The sequence below is a fragment of the Pleurodeles waltl genome, chromosome 7 (genome assembly GCF_031143425.1).
Source record: "Pleurodeles waltl isolate 20211129_DDA chromosome 7, aPleWal1.hap1.20221129, whole genome shotgun sequence".
Taxonomy (NCBI): Eukaryota; Metazoa; Chordata; class Amphibia; order Caudata; family Salamandridae; genus Pleurodeles; species Pleurodeles waltl.
The window spans coordinates 940,356,878-940,384,191 of NC_090446.1; the positions used below are offsets into that span (position 1 = coordinate 940,356,878).

General features: G+C 43.7%; 1 protein-coding gene across 1 annotated transcript in view; it reads right to left on the minus strand.

Annotated features, from left to right (window-relative positions):
* CLINT1 (clathrin interactor 1) overlaps positions 1–27,314 on the minus strand; it is a 447,297-nt gene that overhangs the window by 132,815 nt on the left and 287,168 nt on the right. The window contains exon 9 of the mRNA XM_069199652.1: positions 3,496–3,561. Coding sequence (XP_069055753.1) covers positions 3,496–3,561 — 66 coding nt within the window. The remainder of the gene's footprint in view (positions 1–3,495; positions 3,562–27,314) is intronic.

Consider the following 27,314-nt stretch of genomic DNA (forward strand, 5'->3'; position numbering starts at 1 on the left):
ATTGAAAAAGCCAATGGAAAAACAGTGCTGGAAAAAAATGTGCTCAGTGCTCTTAAGGCCTCGTATGTGGTAGGACCCATAATCCTGCACTTTTTGAAGCTTGTCCATCTTTGATGAGGGGCAATGAGCCCTCCTTTATAATGATCAATTGTAGACATCCCCTCTGCTGGCACTAGTAAATGGTTTTATTTATTACTGTCATGTTTACTTTCCAACTTTGCTGTCATGAGACCTTCTCATATACTGTCCTATCTACAACAAAAGCACTAAAGAAATTCAACTTTGGGACATTGTCTGTTTTTTTTTTTTTTTTTTAAGAATAAGGGTAAGGCTATTTTCTAAAGCGACCATTCGGGCACAGGTATATCATGCTAAATAAAAATATCTACATATTGTTAAATATAACTCTATACTTGCTAATTACTTATGTTTTGGTGTTTTCTGACAATGTATCTAATGCTCTCACAATAAAAGAAGTTGAATGCATTATTCACTCCTACAAGCATTAAACTGCTTCTACTTCAGATACATGAAAGCTATCAGAAATAACGGGGCCTCTGGCATATTCCAAAGTGCCTACCAAGCATGCTTGTAAGGGAATGTAGTAGGCTACGCTGCAGGCATTATTCAGTAAAAACCATTTTTTTTTTTTAAGAGAGGCTCAGTTTGTCTTGGGTCTGGTACCCAGACAAAGAAACGGAAGTTGCTTAGTGACTGTTATCTTCATATTTCCTTGATCCTGTCATCTTCCACCAAGTCTGTGTTATTAAGAGGACAAGAAAAGGGCATTGATGCATCTAGGAAGGGGCATAGCTGTATGCCTACAAGGTATACTTGTAGTCCGCTGGTGTAGTGATAATAGCAGAGCAATATGAGCTATAACATAACTGAGCAACTATAATATAAACTTCACAATTTAAAGTAGACAAACAGATTTGCAGAGAAGAACAGGCAGTGGGATCAAATACTGGATGACATAACTAATCACAGTAATTACTGACACACCCAAGACAGACAGAATATAAGAAAACACACTTTCTAAATTACCTGAGAATAACATAGCAAGATAAAGCTCATCACCTACATGTATTTTGTATTACAAATGAGTATGCCTTTAGCACTCACTATATTTCGGTGAAGACACTCAAGACACAGGAAATAGAGAATGTATAAGCTGCAGATCAGTGAAATGCAAGTAGAGCTAGGGCACTGTAGGAGACAACACATAGCCCATTTCTCTGAGGTAGTCAGGAGAAGGAAAGACCTTGTATAAGATTACTCACCACAAGCACGTCTCAGTCATCATGATAGAAACCAAAAGAACTATTTACTTACCTTTGGTGAAGTTCTTTCTGGTGGATATTCTATTCATCTGCAATTCCTCACCATATGAATACCTCTAGGGACCAGGCTAGATCTGGCGAATTAGTTCAGTAATTCCACTAATTTTCTTGCATGGCAGGAGGTTGCGTCATGCAATTCTGTGTTGACTCCTTCCCACCCCAAAAGTGACACGAGCCACATACAGTCTATCCCCCTGCAAACTGACATCAGTTGATTTCTTAACTCTGCCTGTGCTGTCTGACAAAGCCATTGACTGATCAGTTCTGAAAGTGTGCAGATCTCTAACTTGGAACCTTGTTAAGATGGGGGTAGGGAGAATACATTTTACAGAATGGATAGGATATAGGGTCGGTTACAAATTTGGCTTCCCACGGTTCTATCCAACAAGAAGTAGAAGTATAACAAGCCACAAACTTCACCCTGTGTCCAGCAGTCTACAATCTTCGCCCTGTGTCCAGCAGTCTACAATAGAAGTTTTTTGTAGATGGACACTGCAAAGATGATATTCCTTACCTCAGGAGGGAGGCAGGTTGAAAAAAGTAAGCTGTTGCTGCTCAATCTCCACACATGAAGATGTAGATTGCACAAGTCCGGGTGGAAGATCCTGCCTCGCTGCCACGACAGAAGATCCTCCTAAAGCGGCAACATCATCAGAGTACAGATAGTCATGCCTAGACTTTCCAGATACCAGTCTCTCAAGGCACAATCTGGAGCCACTAAGATGACTTGAGCCTCGTTGTACCTGATCTTCTTCAGAACTTTAGGTGGAAGAGGTAGAAAGGCATTCAGGAGCACCGAGCTCCAACCTAGGTTGAAAATGTCTCAGAGAAAGTTGTCTAGGGAAATTCATCAAACAAAAACTGGGACATTGCGTATTCTTGACAGTGGCAAAAAGTTTGAGTCAGGCTTCTCCAGACTACTGGAAGATGCACTCGGCCACCTCAGGGTGCCACTGGCATTCGTGACTCACTAGGCAATGTGGACTAAGTGGGAGTTGGTAGTGCCTGTTGTGATCAGATGACGTACTTTGCAGTATCCTCCCCATTCTGGATAATTTGTGTGCCAGGTTAGCTCTATATTCATCTGGGACATTTGGCAAGATTTAGTGTGCGAGTAGCAACCAAAGAGACAGCTGACTGATCTTAAAGCTAGGCTGGCAGAGAAGAACATCTATGGTCCAAAAGCCGAAACCCTGTCTGGAGACATACTGGGGATGCATTTAGGTTTTATCTGTTGGTGGATGCTTGCATCAGTAGGCTTTCTGATGTAGGATGTTGCGTCATGAAGGTAAGGACTCCTGGAGCGGATCTATGCCTTCTGGCCTCTTACCTATTTACTGGCAGGCAAGAACAGCCAACAAACCCATTAAAGTGCCTGTCAATGCTTCATTGAACGGCAGGAGTGGTCTGGAAGAAGCCTGCCCAAGCTTCAGGACTTCTGCAAGCATATTAATTTTTACCTTCAGAGAAGGCAACTGAAGAACAAGGATTTCCGCAGCACACTGACTGACCACTGCAAAGGAGGCAGAATCTTCAGTGGAGGGGCTGGGGGAATTCAACCCGGTGTCTGGAGAGGTATCTATCTAGCCTATCAGTCTCCTTGGAGACATGAGAGGACCAAGAAACCAGAAGTATATGGCATGAGGGTCAGTCACAGATGTTGGCTTGTGACCCTGCAGCGTTTAAACCCGGTTATTCTAGGGGATGACATGTCCTTTGCACAATGGAGAAAATTTGAAGGAAAATATTTTTTGTCAAGATGAAAGAGTGAGGATCGAGGACTGTACCTGCATCAGGTGGCTTGGAAAAAAAAAAGGGCATGCGTCAGTGTGCAGGGGTAATGATTATGTATGGTGCTGGTGTCACTTCCGTGGCAGAACAAAGCAGAAAGCCACCTACTGGCACACAAAATGAAATTACTGAAAACATTCTCTACATCCAGTCTAGCCCCTGGAGGTATTCACAAGGTGATGAATCCACATGTAGAAGTATCTATTAGAACCTACATGCACCTTTATACTCTGCAGACACGAACAGGCCCTTCCCTGAGCAAAGAAACCATTTATGCCCTGAAATACCATGCTCTCAAGCAGGACACTGTATGAAATGAAGCACCTCAATTGTATTTCATGCAAATTAATATAACACTTACCTTGTGTAACTGAGGCAGCTGTAGAAGGAAAATCTGCAAAATTTCCAAATGCCTCAGCTGTGGGCCCTAGAAGCCAAGGAAAAAAGGGCCTGGTTATGAGAAACTGTTGCAGTTAAAGTACAGTTGTTCTTACAAAGCACTGTCAAGCAGGTAGAAAAACTTAACAGTTCAAATGAATTGTCTGTTTCAACATAGAGAACTACAATATCGTATCAGCATCAATCTTCAGGAGTTGCTGTGTATACTTAATTGAGCTGCTCATTCAATGACTCGTCTTGCAATAATCCTTCACAGTTTTGCACAAAGCACTACTGCACTTTTGTTTAATTACTCTCAAGTCATGCTCCAGTTTCAAAGTTATCAGTTTTCAAGTTTAGGACCTGGAGAGGTTGATGGCCTTTTTGTATTTGACATTAGATCTAAATTGGTAAACTAATAAATGCTGGCAAATTAAAGAAAGAATGGTAAAATAGTCCACATCAGTGCAAAAACACAGATTTCCCTTCACTCCCACATTTTTTCAATTCATTCTCCAGAGGACCACAGTGCCCTCATAAATTAAAGTACTGCTAAGAGAAAAAAAGAGAGAAAAACAGACTTTAATTTTCAAGGTCTTAAGGGGGGGTCACACTATGTGACTTTTGTTACAGAAAGCAGCAGCAAACACAGATGGCCAATGAATAGCCTTGCTTCTGATGTGAGGTTTAGCAATGAAAGTAAAAATAAACATTGTTCTTTTACCTCCTGTTTATGCTATCCTGGTTTGCTTTGTGCAGACAGAGTGTAGCAGCAAGCAGCGTTTCGATATTGGGGTAGTTGTCAGTAGGGTCGTCTACTAGGAAGTCTTTCATAGCCTCATCATCAAAGGCAGCTTTGTTGAAGACAGACTGCTCATTGTCGATGATAACAATACCTAAGGTTTCAACAAAGGGTCTGTTGGACTTCTTGACTGACACAGTATGTCATCAACAGAAATGTAACTGGATGTGAATTTTGAGAGGAGTTAGCTTAGAATGCTTTCCAGACTTAATGTTGCACTTCTTAGATATGTTCATGGCCATGAGGGGTCCCTGGGGGCCGGGTCATCTGCAGCGGAGGCAATAATACGATGTTTCTTCCTGTCAGATCCTGACAGTCTGCTTTTGCACCTTTGATTGAGAAGCCAAAAGCCTGATAGTACGCATGATCCAATGATAGTGCTTCCTTCTTGATGATCCACAAAAAAGGTACAGTGAGATTCACCTAATCAACGCACTGCATCTTCTTAATTTGAGAAAAGGCACTGTTGTGTACAAAAATGAGTTACTTACCTGTAACTGCAGTTCTCCAGTATTGATATTTTTCATAGGTTTACATGCTTAAATCATCCCATTCGTTGAAGTGGGAGTACCACAGTACCTTAAAATAGCAGTATATAGAAACTTTCCACTGAAAAAAAATATTAAAATGCATTCACTTTCATAGTTTTCATAGCCAACCAGGCGACATCACCCTCTAGAATCCTCAGCACACAAGCTCCAGTCTCTCATATTTTCCAGTACAAGTGAAATAAATATTAAGGAGACATAAGGAGAGCCTCTATGGGGAGGAGGGTGGGTCACATGTGAATCTATGAAAGATACCGATAGTACAGAACTGTAGTTACAGGTAACTAATTTTCTTATCAGGTAACGGATCTTTCATAGAATCACATGCTTGAATCAGAATAGAAAGCAGTTTCAAAACATTACACTTTTATGCTTGCCATACATTGTGGATGGTGGGTAATAAAACAATAGCACAATGAATAATAATATTAATAACAGTAATAATCATAATAAGCAGATCATACGAATACCATGGATGATGATTATGGAAAATGTCACTTACCCAGTGTACATCTGTTCGTGGCATGAGACGCTGCAGATTCACATGCTGTGCATATCCCGCCATCTAGTGTTGGGCTCAGAGTGTTACAAGTTTTTTTTTCTTCGAAGAAGTCTTTTCGAGTCACAAGATCGAGGGACTCCTCCCATTTCGGCTCCATTGCGCATGGGCGTCGACTCAATCTTAGATTGTTTTCCCCGCAGAGGGTGAGGTAGGAGTTGTGTATATAGTAATAATGCCCATGCAATGGAGTAAGTATGCATGTACATAATGTGCTTAAAAGCGTTATATTTACAATATTTCAAATGTACAAGTTTAATTACAGTCAACTTAAAACGGCCACAGGCTCCCGGGCATGTGAATCTGCAGGCTCTCATGCCACGAATAGATGTATACTGGGTAAGTGACATTTTCCGTTCGATGGCATGTGTAGCTGCAGATACACATGCTGTACATAGACTAGTAAGCAGTTATCTCCCCCAAAGCGGTGGTTTAGCCTGTAGGAGTTGAAGTTGTCTGAAATAATGTTCTTAGTACAGCTTGACCTACTGTGGCTTGTTGTGTTGTTAACACAGCCACGCAGTAATGTTTAGTAAATGTATGAGGCGTAGACCATGCGGCTTCCTTACATATTTCTGTCATTGGTATATTTCCTAGAAAGGCCATTGTGGCGCCTTTCTTTCTCGTGGAGTGTGCCTTTGGTGTAATAGGCAGTTCTCTTTTAGCTTTAACATAACAGGTTTGAATACATTTAACTATCCATCTGGCAATGCCCTGTTTGGATATTGGATTCCCTGTATGCGGTTTTTGGTAAGCTACAAACAATTGTTTTGTTTTGCGAAGCTGTTTAGTTCTATTAATGTATTACATTAGAGCTCTTTTTATGTCTAATGTATGTAATGCTCTTTCAGCTACAGTGGCTGGTTGTGGAAAGAACACTGGGAGTTCCACAGTTTGGTTTAAGTGGAACGGTGATATAACTTTTGGCAAAAATTTTGGATTTGTGCGTAGAACCACTTTATGTTTGTGTATTTGTATAAAGGGTTCTTGTATGGTAAAGGCCTGTATTTCACTCACTCTTCTGAGGGATGTGATAGCTATTAGAGAGGCTACTTTCCAGGTTAAGTATTGCATTTCACAAGAGTGCATGGGTTCGAATGGTGGACCCATGAGTCGCGTTAATACAATATTGAGGTTCCACGAAGGAACTGGTGGTGTTCTTGGTGGAATGATTCTTTTTAGACCCTCCATAAATGCTTTTATGACTGGGATTCTAAATAGTGAAGTTGAATGTGTAATTTGCAGATATGCTGAAATTGCTGTGAGATGTATTTTAATGGACGAAAAAGCCAAGTTTGATTTTTGTAAGTGTAGTAAGTAGCTTACAATGTCTTTTGCGGACGCGTGTAATGGTTGAATTTAATTATTTTGACAGTAATAAACAAATTGTTTCCATTTACTTGCGTAGCAATTTCTTGTAGTAGGGTTTCTAGCTTGTTTGATGACCTCCATACATTCTTGTGTAAGGTCTAGGTGTCTGAATTCTAAGACTTCAGGAGCCAGATCGCTAGATTGAGTGATGCTGGACTCGGGTGTCTGATCTGTTGTTTGTGTTGAGTTAACAGATCTGGTCTGTTTGGTAGTTTGATATGAGGTACTACTGACAGGTCTAGTAATGTTGTGTACCAAGGTTGTCGTGTCCAAGTTGGTGCTATTAGCATTAGTTTGAGTTTGTTTTGACTCAGTTTGTTTACAAGATACGGAAGGAGTGGGAGAGGGGGAAAAGCGTAAGCAAATATCCCTGACCAACTCATCCATAACGCATTGCCTTTGGAGTGAGGCTGTGGGTACCTGGATGCAAAGTTTTGGCATTTTGCATTTTCTTTTGTTGCGAATAGGTATATTTGCGGTGTTCCCCACTTTTGGAAGTAGGTTTGCAGTATTTGTGGATGAATCTCCCATTTGTGGATCTGTTGGTGATCTCGACTGAGATTGTCTGCCAATTGGTTTTGAATTCCTGGGATGTATTGCGCTATTAGGCGAATGTGATTGTGATTCGCCCAATGCCAAATCTTCTGTGCTAAGAGACACAGTTGTGATGAGTGTGTGCCTCCCTGTTTGTTTAAGAAGTACATTGTTGTCATGTTGTCTGTCTTGACAAGAATGTGTGTGTTATCATCGGTTGAAATGCTTTCAACGCTAGAAACACTGCTAGTAATTCTAGCTGATTTATGTGAAGTTGTTTCTGCTGAATGTCCCACTGTCCCTGGATGCTGTGTTGGTTGAGATGTGCTCCCCATCCTACCAGGGAAGCATCTGTTGTGATTACGTATTGAGGCACTGGGTCTTGGAAAGGCCACCCTTGGTTTAAATTTATAGGATTCCACCATTGAAGCGAGGTGTGTGTTTGGCGGTCTTTCAACACTAGATCTTTAAGTTGACACTGTGCTTGTGTCCATTGTGTTGCTAGGCACTGTTGTAAGGGCCGCATGTGTAATCTTGCATTTGGGACAATGGCTATGCATGATGACATCATGCCTAGCAGTTTCATCACCAATTTTACTTGATACTTTTGGTTTGGGTGCATGCTTTGTAGTACGGTTTGGAATGCTTGTACCCTTTGTGGACTTGGAGTGGCAATCCCTTTTGTTGTGTTGATTGTTGCTCCTAAGTATTGTTGTATTTGACACGGCTGTAGGTGTGATTTTTGGTAGTTTAGTGAGAACCCTAGTTTGTGAAGGGTTTCTATGACGTATTTTGTGTGATGAAGACACTGTTTCTGGGTGTTGGTTTTGATTAACCGATCGTCTAGATATGGAAATACGTGTATGTGTTCTCTTCTGATATGTGCCGCTACTACTGCAAGGCATTTTGTAAATACCCTTGGTGCTGTTGTTATTCCGAATGGTAACACTTTGAACTGGTAATGTACTCCTTGGAATACAAACCTTAAGTATTTCCTGTGTGAAGGATGAATGGGTATATGGAAGTACGCATCTTTGAGATCTAATGTCGTCATGTAATCTTGTTCTTTGAGTAGGGGGATTACATATTGAAGTGTTACCATGTGAAAGTGATCTGATGTAAAGATTTAGTATTCTGAGATCTAATATAGGTCTTAGAGTTTTGTCCTTTTTGGGTATGAGAAAGTACAGGGAGTAAACCCCTGTCCCTTTTTGATGACTGGGTACTAGTTCTATTGCCTCTTTTTGTAACGACGCTTGGACTTCTATTTGTAATAGATCCATGTGTTGTTTGGACATGTTGTGTGTTTTTGGTGGCACACTTGGTGGTAACTGTAGGAATTCTATGCAATAGCCATGTTGGATGATGGCTAGTACCCACGAGTCTGTTGTTATTTCCTCCCATTTTTGGTAAAAATCTGTTAGTCTCCCCCCACACCGGTGTTACGTGTTGGGGATTTGTGACACTGAAGTCACTGTTTGTTTTGAGGGGTCTTGGGACTTTGGAACTTCCCTCTAGTCTTAGGGAAGTGTCCCCCTCTATACTGTCCCCGAAAGCCTCCTCTCTGATACTGGCTCTGGTATGTGGGCCTGGTTTGTGAAGTTGAGGGTTCTGTTGTTTGAGCCCGAAACCCGCCTCTAAATGGTGTCTTCCTAAACGTGCCTCTGCTCTGTGGGGAGTAGAGCGTGCCCGTGGCTTTGGCCGTATCTGTATCCTTCTTAAATTTTTCGATAGCAGTGTCCACTTCCGGCCCAAACAACTGCTGTCCATTAAAAGGCATATTAAGCACAGCCTGTTGGATTTCGGGCTTGAATCCTGAGGTGCGCAGCCACGCATGCCTCCGAATTGTCACCGCTGTATTTACAGTTATTGCAGCGGTGTCTGCTGCATCCATTGCTGAAAGTATCTGGTTATTTGAGATACTTTGGCCTTCTTCCACCACCTGTTGTACACGGTTTTGGAATTCTTTGGGCAAATGTTCAATAAAGTGTTGCATTTCGTCCCAGTGGGCTCTGTCATATCTTGACAGCAAAGCCTGTGAATTCGCAATGCGCCATTGATTGGCTGCTTGTGCTGCCACTCTTTTTCCCGCTTCGTCGAACTTGCGACTTTCTTTATCGGGTGGTGGTGCATCCCCAGAGGTGTGTGAATTCACCCTTTTCCGTGCTTCGCCAACTACTACAGAGTCCGGAGTCAGTTGCTGTGTAATGTACATAGGGTCTGTTGGTGGAGGCTTGTACTTTTTCTCCACCCTAGGAGTAATAGCCCTGCCTTTCACGGGTTCCTGAAATATTTCCTTTGCGTGCTTTAACATTCCTGGTAGCATTGGAAGACTCTGGTACTGACTGTGTGTGGATGACAGAGTGTTAAATAAAAAGTCATCCTCGATTGGTTCAGCGTGCAGGGTGAGGTTGTGAAAGGCAGCTGCTCTGGACACCACCTGTGTGTAAGCAGTACTGTCTTCAGGTGGTGATGGTCTTGCTGGGTAACAGTCAGGACAGTTATCCGACACAGGCGCATCATAAAGATCCCATGCATCTGGGTCATCTTGGCTCATGCTTGTGTGTGTTGGAGATTGCACCATCGGTGGGCTAGCAACTGGTGATGATTGCGGTGAGCGTTGAGGTGATGGTGGCGGAGTTACTTGTCTTGCCACCTTTGCTTGTGGTGGTTTATCTTTCTCTTGGAAGGCCAGTTTCCTTTTCATCCTTATAGGAGAGAGAGTGCTTATCTTCCCGGTCTCCTTTTGGATATGGAGCCTTCTCTGTGTATAATCTGGCTCCCCTGCCTCTAGTACCTGTCCGAATCTATGGCTTTGCATTTGTGTGGAAAGCCCTTGCTCTTCCGTGTATGAACTAGTTTTCGGCTCCGAAGCCGGATGTTTCGGGATCAAAACCTTTTCCACCATCCTTTTCGGCTCCGAAGCCACTTTTTTGTGTTTCGGTGTTCCAATCTCTCGGTGCCGGTATCTCGATGTCGAGATTGTTCTGACCCGGTGTCGAGTCTTTTCTGTGCCGGTATCTTGACCGGAGTCGGATGACTTCGACACATGTGTGCCCTTTTTCGGTGCCGATGGACGGTCACCGAGTTTTTGGGTTAAGCCATGGCCTGCCGGCGGTGGCGTCCCCTGAGCTCTGATGAATTTTCCGTGAGTTTTGGCTGGGGCGGTTTTACTCACGGTTTTCGGCGTCTGTTCTGTTTCGGCCTCGTCCGAGTCAGCAATGAAGGTTTCTTCTTCCTCCAATTCTTGGTGTCCTGACGGCGCCGACGCCATTTGAAGTCTTCTCGCTCTCCGGTTTCTCAGCGCTTTCATCGATCGAAACGCTCGACAGGCCTCACAAGTATCCTCTTTGTGTTCTGGAGACAAACACAAGTAGTATACACACACACAAACACCCGCTGCAGATTCACATGCTGTGCATACATCTGCCATCTAGTGTTGGGCTCGGAGCGTTACAAGTTGTTTTTCTTCGAAGAAGTGTTTTCGAGTCACGGAATCGAGTGACTCCTCCTCTTCGGCTCCACTGCGCATGGGCATCGACTCCATGTTAGATTGTTTTCCCGAAGAGGGTAAGGTTGGAGTGATAGAGTATAAAGAAAAGAGATGTCCATGCAAATGGAATATATATATATATTTATAGATATATATATATATATATATATATATATACACACACACACACGTACAAGTTTTTGTTTAACTTAAACGGCTACAGGCTTCCGGGGAGGTGGAAGGGTGCATGTGGATCTGCAGCAGAACATGCCATGAACAGAGGTACACTGGGTGACATTTTCCGTTCGATGTCATGTATAGCTGCAGATACACATGCTGTGCATAGACTAGAAAGCAGTTATTCTTCCCATAAAAGCGGTGGTTAGCCTGTAGGAGTTGAAGTTGTTTGAAATAATGTTCTTAGTACAGCTTGACTTACTATGGATTGCTGCGCTGCTAAAACATCTATACAATAACGTTTAGTAAATGTATGTGGTGTTGACCAAGTAGCTGCTTTACATATTTCAGCCATTGGTATATTTCCTAAGAAGGCCATTGTAGCCCCTTTTTTCCTTGTGGAATGTGCTTTAGGTGCAACTAAGAGTTGTCTTTTAGCTTACGGTAACATGTTTGGATGCATTTTACTATCCATCTTGCTAAACCTTGTTTTGAAATGGGGTTACAAGTATGAGGTTTTTGAAAAGCTACCAATAGTTTTCCTGAATGGCTTTGTTCCATCTATGTAGTACATTAGAGTTCTTTTAATATCTAATGTATGCAGGGCTCTCTCTGCCACAGAATCTGGCTGTGGGAAGAAGACTGGTAGTTCCACTGTTTGATTGATATGAAAGGGTGATACTACTTTAGGAAGAAATTTAGTGTTAGTTCATAGTATGACTTTATGTTTATGTACTTGTATGAACGGTTCTTCAATTGTGAAAGCTTGAATTTCACTAACTTCGCAATGATGTAATTGCGACTAGGAAGGCAACTTTTCATGTTAAGAATTGTATTTGACATGAGTGCATAGGTTCAAATAGTGGGCCCATAAGTTGCGTAAGCACTATGTTTAGATTCCACGAAGGCACTGGAGGTGTTCTAGGTGGGATGATGCGTTTTAAACCTTCCATGAAGGCTTTCATAACAGGAACTCTAAATAAAGAGCTGTGCTGTATATTTTGCAAATATGCAGAAATTGCAGTGAGATGTATTTTTATGGAAGAAAAAGCTAAATTAGATTTTTGCAAATGAAACAAATAGCATACAATAACTTGTATTGATGCTGTAAGAGGAGCAATTTGTTTAGATTGACAGTAATATACAAATATTTTCCATTTGTTGGCATAGCACTGTCTGGTAGTGGGTTTTCTTGCTTGCTTAATTACTTCCATACATTCAGTTGGTAGTTGTAGATACCCAAATTCTATGACCTCAGGAGCCAAATCGCTAGATTGAGTGAGTGTGTTGGGATTTGGATGCCTGATCTGCCCTTTGTTTTGTGTCAACAGATCTGATCTGTTTGGGAGTTTGGTACTACTGACAGGTCTAATAATGTTGTGTACCACGGCTGACGTGCCCACGTTGGCGCTATGAGTATCAGACTGAGCGTGTTTTGACGCAGTTTGTTGACTAGAAAGGGAATGAGTGGGAGAGGGGGAAAAGCGTAAGCAAATATCCCTGACCAATTGATCCACGGAGCATTGCCCTTGGATAGGGGATGTGGGTATCTGGATGCGAAGTTTCGGTATTTTGTGTTTCAGCTGCTGGCGAACAGATCTATGTCTGGTGTTCCCCATTGATGAAAGTATTTTTGAAGTACTTGAGGGTGAATCTCCCACTCATGTGTTTGTTGATGATTTCTGCTGAGAACATCTGCTAATTGGTTGTGTATCCTTGGAATGTACTGTGCTACCAGGGGAATTTGGTTGTGTATTGCCCATTTCCAAATGTTTTGAGTTAGGAGGGAGAGTTGGGACAAATGTGTCCCTCCTTGTTTGTTTAGTTAATACATGGTGGTCATGTTGCCTGTTTTGATCAAGACATTTTTGTGAATAAGGAGAGGCTGAAAAGCTTTGAGTGCTAGGAAGACAGCTAACATCTCTAAGTGATTTATATGTAGCTGTTTGTGTTGGGCATCCCGTTGTCCCTGAATGTTGTGATAGTTGAGGTGAGCTCCCCACCCAATCATTGATGCATCTGTTGTAAGTATGGTCTGAGGCACAGGGTCTTGAAATGGCCACCCGTTGTTTAGGTTTGTGGAATTCCACCACTGAAGGGACATGTATGTTTGGCGGTCTATCAACACTAGATCTTGAAGTTGACCCTGTGCTTGTGACCATTGTTGTGCAAGGCACTGTTGCAAAGGCCGCATGTTTAGTCTTGCATGTGGAACAATTGCAATACAGGATGCCTTCATGCCCAATACTTTCATCACGAATTTGACAGAGTACTGTTGCCCTGTCTGTATTTGTGCCAATATATTGTGAAATGCTTGTATTCTTTGCGGATTTGGGCTTGCAAGCGCTTTTTGAGTATTTAGTATGGCCCTTAAATACTGTTGAATTTGCGCAGGTTGTAGTTGTGACTTTCTGTAGTTTATGGAGAACCCTAGGGTGTGCAAGGTTTGTATTACATAATGTGCATGGTTTTGACACTGTAAATGACTGATTTTATTAGCCAATCGTCTAGATATGGAAAGACATGAAGGTGTTGTCTTCTTAGGTAGGCTGCGAGTACCGCCAGGCATTTTGTGAATAACATGGGAGCTGCTGTTATTCCAAAGGGTAACACTTTGAACTGATAATGCTTTCCCTGAATGACAAACCTGAGATATTTTCTGTGCGCAGGATGGATGGGTATGTGAAAATACGCATCTTTGAGGTCTAATGTTGCCATGAAATCGTGTTGCTGAAGTAGTGGGATAACATCCTGTAGGGTCACCATGTGAAAGTGTTCTGACAGGATGTAAAGATTGCGGGTTCTGAGATCTAATATTGGCCTTAAGGCTCCGTCCTATTTGGGAACGAGGAAATACAGTGAGTAAACTCCCGTCCCTATTTGATTTTATGGCACAGCTTCTATTGCTTGTTTGAGTAACAGAGATTTGACTTCTTCCTGCAGCAGAGTGATATAGTCTGTGGACAGCTTGTGTGGTTTTGGTGGAATGTTTGGTGGAGTTTGTGTCAATTCTATGCAAAAGCCATCGCGGATAATACCTAGCTGTCTGTGGTAATGTTTACGTCAAAATATATGATACACTGTTCCAAAGATGAGAAGAGAAAGGATACTGTGGAGGGGGTCCTAAAATTGAGGAGCAAGAAACCTCACACATCCAAAAGGATGTCATGCTTCATCATCGGAGTTGCTCCTCGTCAGACCGGCACTGCAATGTCTGACGGGCACCACCCCAAATGGGGGGGGCTCTTTGCCAGAGATCTTTTGAATGATGATGCCGTGACCCCAAGAGTGAGTAAGCAAAAAAGGAGATCAAATAAGGGGATTAAAATTGGCTCTCAAAGCCTACAACGGGTAATCAATTTATTAGACCAGATGGGGGGTAGAGGCCAAGGTTAAAAATAGTCACAAGAGTGAAACAGAGATAATGATCAATCACTCTATATCAAAGGAAATGAGGGTGGGGAATTTCCAAACCATCCCTATCAAGGGTCAACATGTTTCGCATCCTGGTGGTCCATACGGATCCAGTGATGCTTCGTCAGGACCTAATGACTATGTGTATCTCCTAATCATAAAGGTGTGTGGATTACTATTCACCTGAAATTGTCAGAAAAAAGTGTCCAATCACTTACATTAGTCTGGAAAAAATGAATTCCTAACTGTCGCCCATCCCCATTTAGGGAGCGCGCTTCCTAGGACCACACAGACCAGTGGTCAGGCGCAAAGTTAGTTTGTCAATGCTGCCGCTGCCGGCGGGTAACCTGCCCGGGTCCGTGTTCCCTGAATGTTTAGCCATTTGTTGTGGAACTTTTGCAGTCTTCCCCCCACAGGGCAGGTGTGAATTGGGAAGGAATGGCACAAGTCACTGCTTAGTTTGTTGTGAGGCTTGTTTTGATGTTTGATATTTTCCCCTGCCTCTGGGGTATTGGCCTCTATAAGTGCTTTTGAAACCACCTCGTTGGTATTGAGGTTGGTAGGCCGACTTTGGCTGTGAGGTGGATGCCTCGGCAGTTTTGGCTCCAAATCCACCTCTAAATTGGGGTTTACAAAAGGATCCCCTGTATTGTGTGGTATACAGTGCACCCATGGCTTTTGCGGTGTCTGAGTCCTTTTTCATCTTTTCAATTGCAGTGTCAACCTCTGGGCCAAAAAGTTGTTTTTGGTTGAATGGCATATTCAGCACTGCCTGTTGGATTTCAGGCTTGAATCCTGAAGACCTAAGCCATGCATGTCTCCTTATGGTTACAGCAGTGTTGATGGTTCTGGCTGCTGTATCTGCAGAGTCTAGGGCTGACCTGATCTGATTATTAGTGATGGCTTGCCCTTTCTCTATCTGTTGTGCCCTTTTTTGCTGTTCCTTGGGGAGATGTTGGATTAGGTCTTTCATCTCGTCCCAGTAGGCCCTGTCATATCTATCCAACAATGCCCGATAGTTGGCTATTCTCCACTGGTTGGCTGCCTGAGATGCCACCCTTTTCCCCGCAGCAACAAACTTCCTACTCTCTTTGTCTGGTGGGGGTGCATCACCTGACGACTGCAAACTTGCAACTAATAAGTCTGGAGGTAGCGGTTGGGTAATATAGACAGGATCGGAAGGAGGTGGCTTATATTTTTTCTCCACTCTAGGAGTAATTATCCTTGCTTTTACTGGCTCTTTAAATATCTGGTCAGCATGTTTTAGCATGCCGGGGAGCATTGGAAGCGACTGATATGTTGCATGCATGGAGGAGGATGAGTTAAATAGGAAATCATCCTCTAATGGCTCAGTATGCATGGTGACATTGTGATATGATGCCGCCCTAGCTATGACTTGAGTGTAACCTGTACTATCCTCTGGTGGTGAAGGCTTAGAGGGATATAATTCTAGGTTATTGTCTGGAATGGGGTCTGGATCATAAAGATCCCATGAATCCACATTGTCCTGCTGCGAATCAAATGAATGCGGTGGTGACTGCATAGGTGTAGGACTAGTAGGTGGAGAGAAATGTAAATGTGGAGAGTAAGGAGACTGAGGAGGAGAAAAATGAGGAGGTGGAGGTCTCTCCTTTGTTCTTGGCACTTTAGCTGGAGGCTGTGTAGTGTCCAATTCCTCCTGAAAGGCTAATTTTCTCTTTGGTTTTGGAGGAGGTGTGGTTAAAATTCTGCCAGTCTCTTTATGGATATGAACCCTGGCTTGCCTTTCGTCCATTGCCTCTATTTGTGAGTCCTCCTCAGTAGCTTTGTGGCTTTCTCTAAGTGCTTGTGAAAGTCCATGCTCCTCAGTATAAATAGTCTTTTTTGGCTCCAAAGCTGGCTTTTTCGGTATCGAAAAGTTGGGGTTGAGGATGGTCTCGGCTCCGAAAATGATTTGAGATTTCGACTCAAAAGAGCGGTGTTTGCTCTATTTGGAGACGGAGCTTCGGTTCGAGTCCGATGGCTTCGGAGGGGTGGCCTTTTTCAGTTCCGAGCTGGTGGGTTGGTCACCAAGCGTTTTCCTTTGGGTCGAGCTATGGCCTTCCGGCAGTGGCGTTCCCAAGGCCATATGTTTGGGCTTAGATGACACAGGGGCAGGGGTACTCACGTGCTGTCTTGCCGTGATCGGTCTGTCCTCCTAGGAATCCTGGTCAGAGTCGGACCCTCGAACGGAGACTGTGGTCTGCATGATTTCTTCCTCTTTGATGTCGAGATGTTCGGTGCTTTTTGATGCCATCTGGAGTCTCCGTGCTCTTCTGTCTCGGAGCGTCTTTTTTGACCGGATGGATCTGCAGGCCTCGCAATTTTCTTCCCAATGGTCAGGGGAAAGGCAGAGATTACAGACGAGGTGTTGGTCCGTATAAGGGAATTTAGCATGGCACTGAGGACAGAATCGGAGTGGAGTCTGATTCATAAGGCTTCCACGCGGTCGGCCCAACGAGGCCCGAGATGTCTGTTCCGACAGTACCGAAGTGTCGATAGGAGATGTAATGCGATCGATATAATAACGTCGAAAAAAAGATGCATTTTCAAAGTTTTCCAAACAGAACTATCAGAGCGAAAGGAAACAAGTCCGAACCTGATGGCAGAAAGAAAACAATCTAACAAGGAGTCGATGCCCATAAGCAATGGAGCCGAAGAGGAGTCACTCAATCCAGTGACTCGAAAACACTTCTTCGAAGAAAAACAACTTGCAACACTCCGAGCCCAACACTAGATGGCAGACGTATGCAAAGCATGTGTATCTGTAGCTACACATGCCATTGAACACACATACATATATATATATAATGTCACTTACCCAGTGCACATCTTTTCGTGGCATGTTGCGCTGCAGATTCACATGCTGTGCACTGTTCCTGTCAGCTAGTGTTGGGCTCGGAGTGTTACAAGTTGTTTTTCTTCTAAGAAGTCTTTTCGAGTCACTGGACCGAGTGGCTCCTCCCTATCCGCTCCATTGCGCATGGGCGTCGACTCCATCTTAGATTGTTTTCCCCGCATAGGCTGAGGTAGGAGTTGGTAAAATAAGGATACTAAAGATGCCCATGCAATGGAGTAGATATGTATGTACATAGTTGTAGTAAAGGAGTAGTTATTTACAAATATATAATTTACATGCAACTAAAACAGCTACAGGCTCGGTGGGAGGGCGCATGTGAATCTGCAGCGCAACATGCCACAAACAGATGTACACTGGGTAAGTGACATTTTCCGTTCGATGGCATGTGTAGCTGCAGATACACATGCTGTGCATAGACTACAAAGCAGTAATCCTCCCAAAAGCGGTGGTCAGCCTGTAGGAGTTGAAGTTGTTTGAAATAATGTTCTTAATACAGCCTGTCCTACTGTGGCGTGTTGTGTCGCTAACACTTCTACACAGTAATGCTTAGTAAATGTATGGGGTGTAGACCAAGTGGCTGCTTTACAAATCTCTGTCATTGGTATATTACCTAGAAAAGCCATTGTGGCACCTTTCTTCCTAGTGGAGTGTGCCCTTGGTGTAATGGGTAATTCTCTTTTAGCTTTAAGGTAACAGGTCTGAATGTATTTAACTATCCATCTGGCTATGCCCTGTTTAGATATAGGGTTACCGGCATGGGGTTTTTGGAAAGCTACGAACAATTGTTTTGTTTTACGAAATGCTTTTGTTCTGTCTATGTAATACATTAGCGCTCTTTTTATGTCTAATGTATGCAGTGCCCTTTCTGCTACTGAGTCTGGTTGTGGAAAGAAGACTGGGAGTTCAACTGTTTGGTTTAGATGAAATGGTGATATGACTTTTGGTAAAAATTGTGGATTTGTACAGAGAACCACTTTATGTTTGTGTATTTGTATAAAGGGTTCTTGGATAGTGAACGCCTGTATCTCGCTAACTCTTTTTAGTGAAGTGATGGCTATTAGAAATGCTACCTTACAAGTCAAGAATTGGATTTGGCAAGAATGCATGGGTTCAAAAGGTGGGCCCATGAGTCGTGTAAGTACAATATTAAGATTCCATGAGGGTACCGGTGGGGCTCTTGGAGGTGTGATCCTTTTTAGTCCTTCCATAAAGGCTTTAATAACTGGGTTTATAAAAAGCGACTTTGTATCTTTAATCTGCAGGTAAGCAGAGATTGCAGTGAGATGAATTTTGATGGAAGAAAAAGCGAGATTTGATTTTTGTAGGTGTAGTAAGTAACTCACAATGTTTTGTATGGAGGCATCTAACGGTGTGATTTGGTTTGCTTGGCAGCAGAAAACAAACCTTTTCCATTTATTAGCATAACAATGCCTTGTTGTCGGTTTTCTTGCCTGTTTAATGACTTCCATACACTCATTTGAAAAGTTTAGATAGCCAAATTCTAAGACTTCAGGAGCCAGATTGCTAGGTTGAGCGATGCTGGATTGGGGTCTCTGATCTCTTGTTTGTGTTGTGTTAACAGATCTGGTCTGTTTGGGAGTTTGATGTGAGGTACTACTGAGAAGTCCAACAGTGTGGTGTACCACGGTTGGTGCTATAAGTTTGAGTTTGTTTTGACTCAGTTTGTTGATTAGGAAAGGAATGAGTGGGAGAGGGGGAAAAGCGTAAGCAAATATCCCTGACCAACTGATCCATAGAGCATTGCCCTTGGACTGAGTGGGTGGATACCTGGATGCAAAGTTTTGTCATTTTGCATTCTGTTTTGTTGCAAACAGATCTATGTCTGGTGTCCCCCCCCAGCGGTAGAAGTAATCCTGTAGAATCTGGGGATGTATTTCCCACTTGTGAGTTTGCTGGTGATCTCGACTGAGATTGTCGGCTAACTCATTGTGAATGCCTGGTATACAGTATATTGAGCTATCAGGCGAATGTTATTGTGAATTGCCCAATGCCAGATTTTTTGTGCTAGGAGGCATAGTTGTGACGAGTGTCCCCCCCTATGTTTGTTTAGATAGTACATTGTTGTCATATTGTCTGTTTTGACAAGAATGTGTTTGTGGAGTAGAAGGGGTTGAAAAGCTTTTAGTGCTAGGGAGACCCCTAGTAGTTCTAAGTGATTTATGTGTAAATGTTTTTGTTGATTGTCTCATTGTCCTTGTATATTGTGATTGTTGAGGTGTGCTCCCCACCCAATCATGGAAGCATCTGTTGTGATAATGGCGTGAGGGACCGGGTCTTGAAATGGCCGCCCTTTGTTTAAATTTACAGGGTTCCGCCATTGAAGCGAAAAGTGTGTTTGGCGGTCTATCAAAACTAGATCCTGAAGTTGACCCTGTGCCTACGTCCATTGTTTTGCTAGGCACTGTTGTAAGGGCCGCATGTGTAGCCGTGCATTTGGGACAATAGCGATGCATGAGGACATCATGCCTAGTAGTTTCATGACAAATCTGGCTGTGTACTGGTGATTTGGTTGTATGTTTGACACCATAGCTTGAAACGATTGAACTATCTGTGGGCTTGGAGTGGCAATTGCTCTTTGTGTGTTGAGTGTTGCTCCCAAGTATTGTTGTAGTTGGGATGGTTGCAAGTGAGATTTTTGGTAATTTATAGAAAAACCTAGTTTGTGTAGGGTATCTATTACATACTGCGTGTGATTTTGATACCAGTATTGAGTGTTGGCTTCTATTACCCAATCGTCGAGATATGGGAATACGTGCATGTGATGTCTCCTTATATGAGCTGCTACTACAGCGAGGCATTTTGTAAATACTCTGGGTGCTGTTGTTATCCCGAAGGGCAGTACCTTGAATTGGTAATGTTTGCCCTGTATGACTAATCTGAGGTATTTCCTGTGAGATGGATGGATGGGTATATGGAAATACGAATCTTTTAGATCCAGTGTTGCCATGTATTCTCCATGTTTTAGTAAGGGAACTACATCTTGTAGTGTGACCATGTGGAAATGTACTGATTTGATGAAGAGGTTTAATGTCCTGAGATCTAAAATTGGTCTTAGTGTTTTGTATTTTTTGGGAATAAGGAAATATAGGGAGTATATTCCTATGTTCCTTTTTGGTGGTGAGGTACTAGTTCTATGGCTTGTTTTGTTAATAGTGCTTGAACCTCTATTTGTAGCAGGTCTAGATGTTGTGCCAATAGTTTGTGCGCTCTTGGGGGAACATCTGGAGGGAGATGTGTGAACTCTATGCAGTAACCATGTTGGATAATTGATAGAACCCATGTGTCCGTGGTTATGTCTGACCAAAGTTTGTGGTAGTGTGTTAATATTCCCCCTACTGGTGATTTGTGTTGGGGAAGTGTGACATTGAAGTCACTGTTTGTTACCGGGGGTCTGCTTGGTAGGCTGAAACTTTCCCCTTGATCTTGGGAACTGTCCCCTGAATGAACCACAAAACCCCCCTCTCTGGTACTGGGACTGGTAGGTGAGTTTTGTTTGAGGTGGATGCCTCTGAGGGTTTCTGTCTAAAACCTCCCCTAAATTGTGGTTTTCTAAATGTCCCCCTATACTGGGAAGAGTAGAGTGCGCCCATGGCTTTGGCCGTGTCAGTGTCCTCCTTCATTTTTTCAATGGCGGTGTCCACCTCCGGCCCAAATAGTTGCTACTGGTTAATCGGCATGTTTAATACTGCTGTATTTCAGGTTTGAATCCTGAACTTCGTAGCCAAGCATGTCTCCTGATTGTGACTGCTGTGTTTACAGTTCTTGCGGTGGTGTCAGCAGAGTCCAGTGCCGAACGGATCTGGTTGTTGGAGATGGCTTGTCCTTCCTCAACCACCTGTTGAGCCCGTTTCTGATATTCTTTCAGTAGATGCTGAATGATATTCATTTCATCCCAGTGGGCTCGGTCGTAACGGGTGAGGAGGGCCTGTGAATTGGCGATACGCCATTAGTTGGCAGCTTGCGACGCCACTCTCTTCCCCGCTGCGTCAAACTTGCGGCTTTCTTTATCAGGAGGTGGTGCATCTCCTGATGATTGCGAGTTTGCACGTTTCCTTGCGGCCCCAACCACTACAGAGTCCGGAGGGAGGTGCTGTGCAATGAACACAGGGTCCGACGGGGGTGGTTTGTACTTTTTTCCACCCGCGGTGCGATGGCTCTTCCTTTGACCGTCTTTTGAAAGACTTGTTGTGCATGCTTAAGCATGTAGGTTAGAATAGGCAGGCTTTGGTATGACGCATGCGTGGACGCCAGGGTATTGAAAAGAAAGTCATCCTCCAATGGTTCCGAGTACATAGTGACATTATGGAATGTCGCAGCCCTGGCCAGGACTTGTGTATAGGAGGTGCTATCCTCTGGAGGAGATGGCTTTGAGGGGTAGCACTCCGGGCCATTGTCTGAAACCGGGGGGTCGTAAAATTCCCAGGGATCGACATCGTCCTGTGTTTGCACAGTATGTGTGGGTGACTGTGCAGTTGGCGTGCCAAATGGCGACCTTGTCCTTTGTGGCGAATGTGGTGGTGATATTTCTGGCGAGAAATGCCGAGTTGGTGACTTCTCTCTAGCCACCTTTGCTCTTGGCTGATCAGTTTCAGTCTCTGCCTGTGTTCGAAAAGCCAATTTCCTCTTAAATTTGAGAGGAGGGACAGTTTGAATCCTTCCAGTATCCTTCTGGATCTGTAATCGTGGTTGACTTTGATCAAACTCTTCAACATCCAGCTCCTCTTCAAACCTGTGCCTCTCCTTCAGTTGTTTGGAGAGCCCATGTTCCTCTGTATAAGAGGCCTTTTTCAGCTCCGAAGCCGGCTTTCTCTGCACCGAAATACCCATGGTAATGGTTGGCCTCGGCTCCGAAAGGCTCTTTCGAAGCTTGGTGGTTTCGACTAGTCTATGTCGACTTTTTTCGACGCCGGTTTCTCGACTCGAGTCGGAAGACTTCGGCACGATTTTGGCCTTCTTCGGTGCCGAAGGTGTTGCTTCATCACCGCTTTTTTTGTGGGTCGAGCCATGGCCTTCAGGCAGTGGCGTCCCTGAGGCCTTTTGCTTTTTTGGTTGACTTTGGGGTTGGGTCGGGGCAGGCGTACTCACTTTTTGGCCCGCTGTCGGTCTCCGTCGGAGTCGTCCGATTCCGATCCCTGGATGGAGATAGCCATCTCCTCCTCCTCGACGTTGAGGTGTTGCAACGATTTCGACGCCATCTGTACTCGCCTCGCCCTCCGATCTCTCAAGGTCTTTTTCGACCGATAGGCCTTGCAGGTATCCTCTCTGTGCTCCAATGACAGACACAGATTACAGACCTGATGCTGGTCTGTATAAGGATACCTGGCGTGGCAAGTCGGACAGAAACGGAAGGGGGTCCGGTCGATGAGGCTTCGATGACGGGTGTGGTCGGGCCGACCAGGCCTCGGCTGGGCACGGAAGCCCCAAAGGGACGCCTAAGCGGTTGTCTCGTCGGTGCTGATGTATCGATAGGAGATTGTTCCAGAACGCAACAATACCGATGGATTTTCGATGATTTTAATACTTTCCCGATTCGAATCACGGAGCGCAGAGGAACCCGTCCGAACCCGATGGCGGAAAGAAAACAATCTAAGATGGAGCCGAAAGGGAGGAGTCACTCGGTCCCGTGACTCAAAAAGACTTCTTCGAAGAAAAACAACTTGTAACACTCCGAGCCCAACACTAGATGGCAGGTACAGTGCACAGCATGTGTATCTGCAGCTACACATGCCATCGAACACATATTTTATATATATATATATATATGGAAAATGTTACTTACCCAGTGTACATCTGTTCGTGGCATGTTCCGCTGCAGATTCACATGCTATGCATAGGTCCTGCCATCTAGTGTTGGGCTCGGAGTGTTACAAGTTGTTTTTCATCGAAGAAATGTTTCCAAGTCACGGGATCGAGTGACTCCTCCTCTTCGGCTCCATTGCGCGCCTTGGCATCGACTCCATCTTAGATTGTTTTCCCGCAGAGGGTAAGGTAGAAGTGATAGAGTATAAAGAGAAGAGATGCCCATGCTAATGGAAAAGAAATATATATACATATGTACAAATGTTTGTTTTAACTTAAACGGCTACAGGCTCCCGGGGAGGCGCGTTGGCGCATGTGAATCTGCAGCGGAACATGCCACGAACAGATGTACACTGGGTAAGTGACATTTTCCGTTCAATGGCATGTGTAGCTGCAGCTACACATCCCATGCATAGACTACAAAGCAGTTTTCCTCCCATTAGCGGTGGTCAGCCTGTAGGAGTTGAAGTTGTTTGAAATAGCCTGTCCTACTGGTGCTTGTTGTGTTGCTAACACATCTACACAGTAATGCTTGGTAAATGTATGGGGTGTTGACCAAGTGGCTGCTTTACAGATTTCTGTCATTGGTATATTTCCTAAAAAGGCCATTGTTGCTCCTTTTTTTCTGGTGGAATGTGATTTTGGTGTTACTAATAGCTGCCTTTTGGCTTTTAGGTAACACGTTTGGAAGCATTTTACTATCTAGCTAGTCCTTGTTTTGAGATTAGATTTCCAGTATGTGGTTTTTGGAACGCCACAAATAACTGTTTAGTTTTCCTAAATGATTTTGTTCTGTCAATGTAATACATTATAGCTCTTATAATGTCTAATGTATGTAGTGCTCTTTCTGCTACTGAGTCTGGCCGTGGGAAGAAGACTGGAAGTTCCACGGTTCGATTAATATGAAATGGTGAGATTACTTTAGGTAGGAATTTTGTGTTTGTCCGAAGTACTACTTTGTTTGTGCACTTGTATGAAGGGTTGCTCAATAGTGAAAGCTTGTATTTCACTAATTCTTAATGAAGTAATTGCAACAAGGAATGCTACTTTCCACGTTAGGTATTGAATCTGACACGAATGCATGGGTTCAAATTCAATTCAATTCAATTCAAATGGTGGACCCATGAGTCGTGTGAGTACAATATTGAGATTCCATAAAGGCACTGGAGGTGTTCTTTGTGGTATGATACGTTTTAGCCCTTCCATGAAGGCTCTGATAACAGGGACTCTAAATAGAGACGTGTGTTGTATATTTTGCAAATACGTTGAAATAGCAGTGAGATGTATTTTGATGGATGAAAAAGCCAAATTTGCCTTTTGCAGATGAAGTAAGTAACCTACAATGTCTTGTAGCGATGTGGAAAGAGGGGTAATTTGTTTGGACTGACAGTAAAACACAAACCTTTTCCATTTGTTTGCATAGCACTGCCTGGTAGTGGGTTTTCTTGCTTGTTTAATTACTTTCATACATTCGGTTGGAAGATGTAGATATCAGAACTCTAAGACTTCGGGAGACAAATGGCTAGATTGAGTATTGCTGGATTTGATTGCCTGATCAGTTGTTTGTTTTGTGTTAACAGATATGGTCTGTTGGGCAGTTTGATGTGTGGTACTGCTGACAGGTCTAACAATGTGGTGTACCATGGTTGACATGCCCACGTTGGTGCTATAAGTATGAGTCCGAGTCTGTTTTGATGCAGTTTGTTGACCAGAAATGGAATGAGCGGGAGAGGGGGGAAAAGCGTAAGCAAATATCCCTGACCTGTTGATCCATAGAGCATTGTCCTTGAATAGAGGATGTGGGAACCTGGATGCAAAGTTTTGGCATTTTGCGTTTTCGCTGGTGGCGACTAGGTCTATGTCTGTTGTTCCCCAGTTATGAAAGTATGTTTGAAGTACTTGGGGGTAAATTTCCCACTTGTGTGTTTGTTGATGATCTCGGCTGAGAACATCTGCTAATTGGTTGTGTATTCATGGAATGTATTGTGCTACAGGGTGAATGCTGTTGTGTATTGCCCAATGCCAAATCTTTTGTGCTAGAAGGCACAGTTGCGATGAGTGGGTCCCTCCTTGTTTGTTTAGGTGATACATTGTAGTCATGTTGTTTGTCTTGACGAGAATGTGTTTGTGAACGAGAAGAGGTTGAAAGGCTTTGAGTGCTAGGAATACGGCTAGCAATTGTAAGTGATTTATGTGAAGTTGTTTGTGTTTGTTGTCCCATTGTCCCTGAATGTTGTGATTGTTGAGGTGTGCTCCCCATCCAATCATTGATGCATCTGTTGTAAGTGTGGCTTGAGGCACAGCGTCTTGAAATGGCCGCCCTTTGTTTAAATTTGTGGAATTCCACCACTGAAGCGAGATGTGTGTTTGGCAGTCTATCAACACTAGATCTTGAAGATGACCCTGTGACCATTGTTTTGCAAGGCACTGTTGTAAGAGACGCATGTTAAGTCTTGCATTTGGGACAATGGCGATTATGCCACCATCATGCCCAACAGTTTCATGACAAACTTGACTGTGTACTGTTGGTTTGTCTGAATGTGTGCTAATATATTGTGGAATGATTGCATCCTTTGTGGACTTGGGCTTGCAAGTGCTGTTTGCGTATTTAGGCCCTCATTTCAACCTTGGCGGTCTTTTTCCAAGACCGCCGAGGTACTGCTGTGCTGAAAACCGCCAGTGCAGGCGGTTTTCTGCACAGAGAATCATGACTGCTGGCAGCCCTCCCTCCTTTTTCGGACAGAGAGCCGCCAGCAGACATACTGGCGGTCGGCGGGGAAGTGGAGGCTGCTCCACCTCCACCGCCCCGTCATCAGAACACCACGCACCGAATCCCAACCCAGGATTCAGTGTGGCAGTGTTCTGGTGATGGGGAGCTGGCGGAGGAGCAGCCCCCATGGATCCCGTCCCCAACCGGAGGATCACTGGGCAAGGTAAGGTGATCGTCTGTTAGGTGAGGGGGACCGAAGTCTCCAGCTCAGCGGTCGGAGTGGAGAAGTGGCAGATGACCATGGCGGTATCCGCCATGGGCTTAATTCCATTTTTTTGTCTGCCGGCCTGTTGGCGGTATTACGGCCACTTCTCCCCCACCCGCCAGGGTAGTAATGAGGGCCTTAGTGTGGCTCCTAAATACTATTGAACTTGCGCTGGTTGTAAGTGAGATTTTTGGTAGTTTATTGAGAACCCTAGAGTGTGTAGGGTTTGTATTACATAATGTGTACAGTGTTGACACTGTTTGGCTGTTGGATTTTATTAGCCAGTCGTCGTGATATGGGAAGACATGAATGTGTTGCCTTCTTAGGTAGGCTGCCACTACAGCAAGGCATTTTGTAAATACTCTGGGAGCTGGTGTAACACTTTGAACTGGTAATGTTTTCCTTGTATTACAAACCTGAGATATTTTCTGTGCGCTGGATGGATGGGTATGTAAAAATACGCATCTTTGAGGTATAATGTTGCCATAAAATCTTGTTGTTGTAACAGTGGGACTACATCCTGTAGTGTTACCATGTGAAAGTGTTCTGATAAGATGTAAAGATTGAGGGTTCTGAGATCTAGTATTGGTCTTAATGTTCCATCTTTTTTGGGAATAAGGAAGTACAGGGAGTAAACCCCTGTTCCTATTTGATGTTGTGGTGCAAGCTCTATGGCTTGTTTGAGTAATAGTGACTGTACTTCTGTTTGCAACATGGAAAGGGAGGAGAGTTTGTGTGGTTTTGGAGGTATATCTGGAGGAATTTGTGCGAATTCTATGCAGTAACCATTTTGGATAATGGATAATACCCAGTTGTCTGTTGTAATGGGTAACCAGTGTTCGTGGAACTTTTGCAGTCTTCCTCCCACAGGGGAAGTGTGGTGAGGGAAGATGTGGAGCAAGTCACTGTTTTGTGTGTGAGGTTTGCTTTGATTGCTGGTATTTTCCCCTACCTCTGGGGAATAGCCCCCTGCAAGTTCCTTTAAACCCACCTCGTTGGTACTGAGGCTGTTAAGACTGTTTTGATTGTGAGGTGGATGCCTCAGATGTTTGGGCTCTACCCTGTATTGAGGCTTTCGAAATGAACCTCTGTACTGTGTAGAATAAAGAGCACCCATGGCTATAGCAGTGTCAGAGTCTTTTTTCATTTTTTCAATGGCTGTATCAACCTGAGTGCCAAAAAGCTGTTTTTCATAAAATGGCATGAAAAAGGACAGCCTTGCTGGATTTCT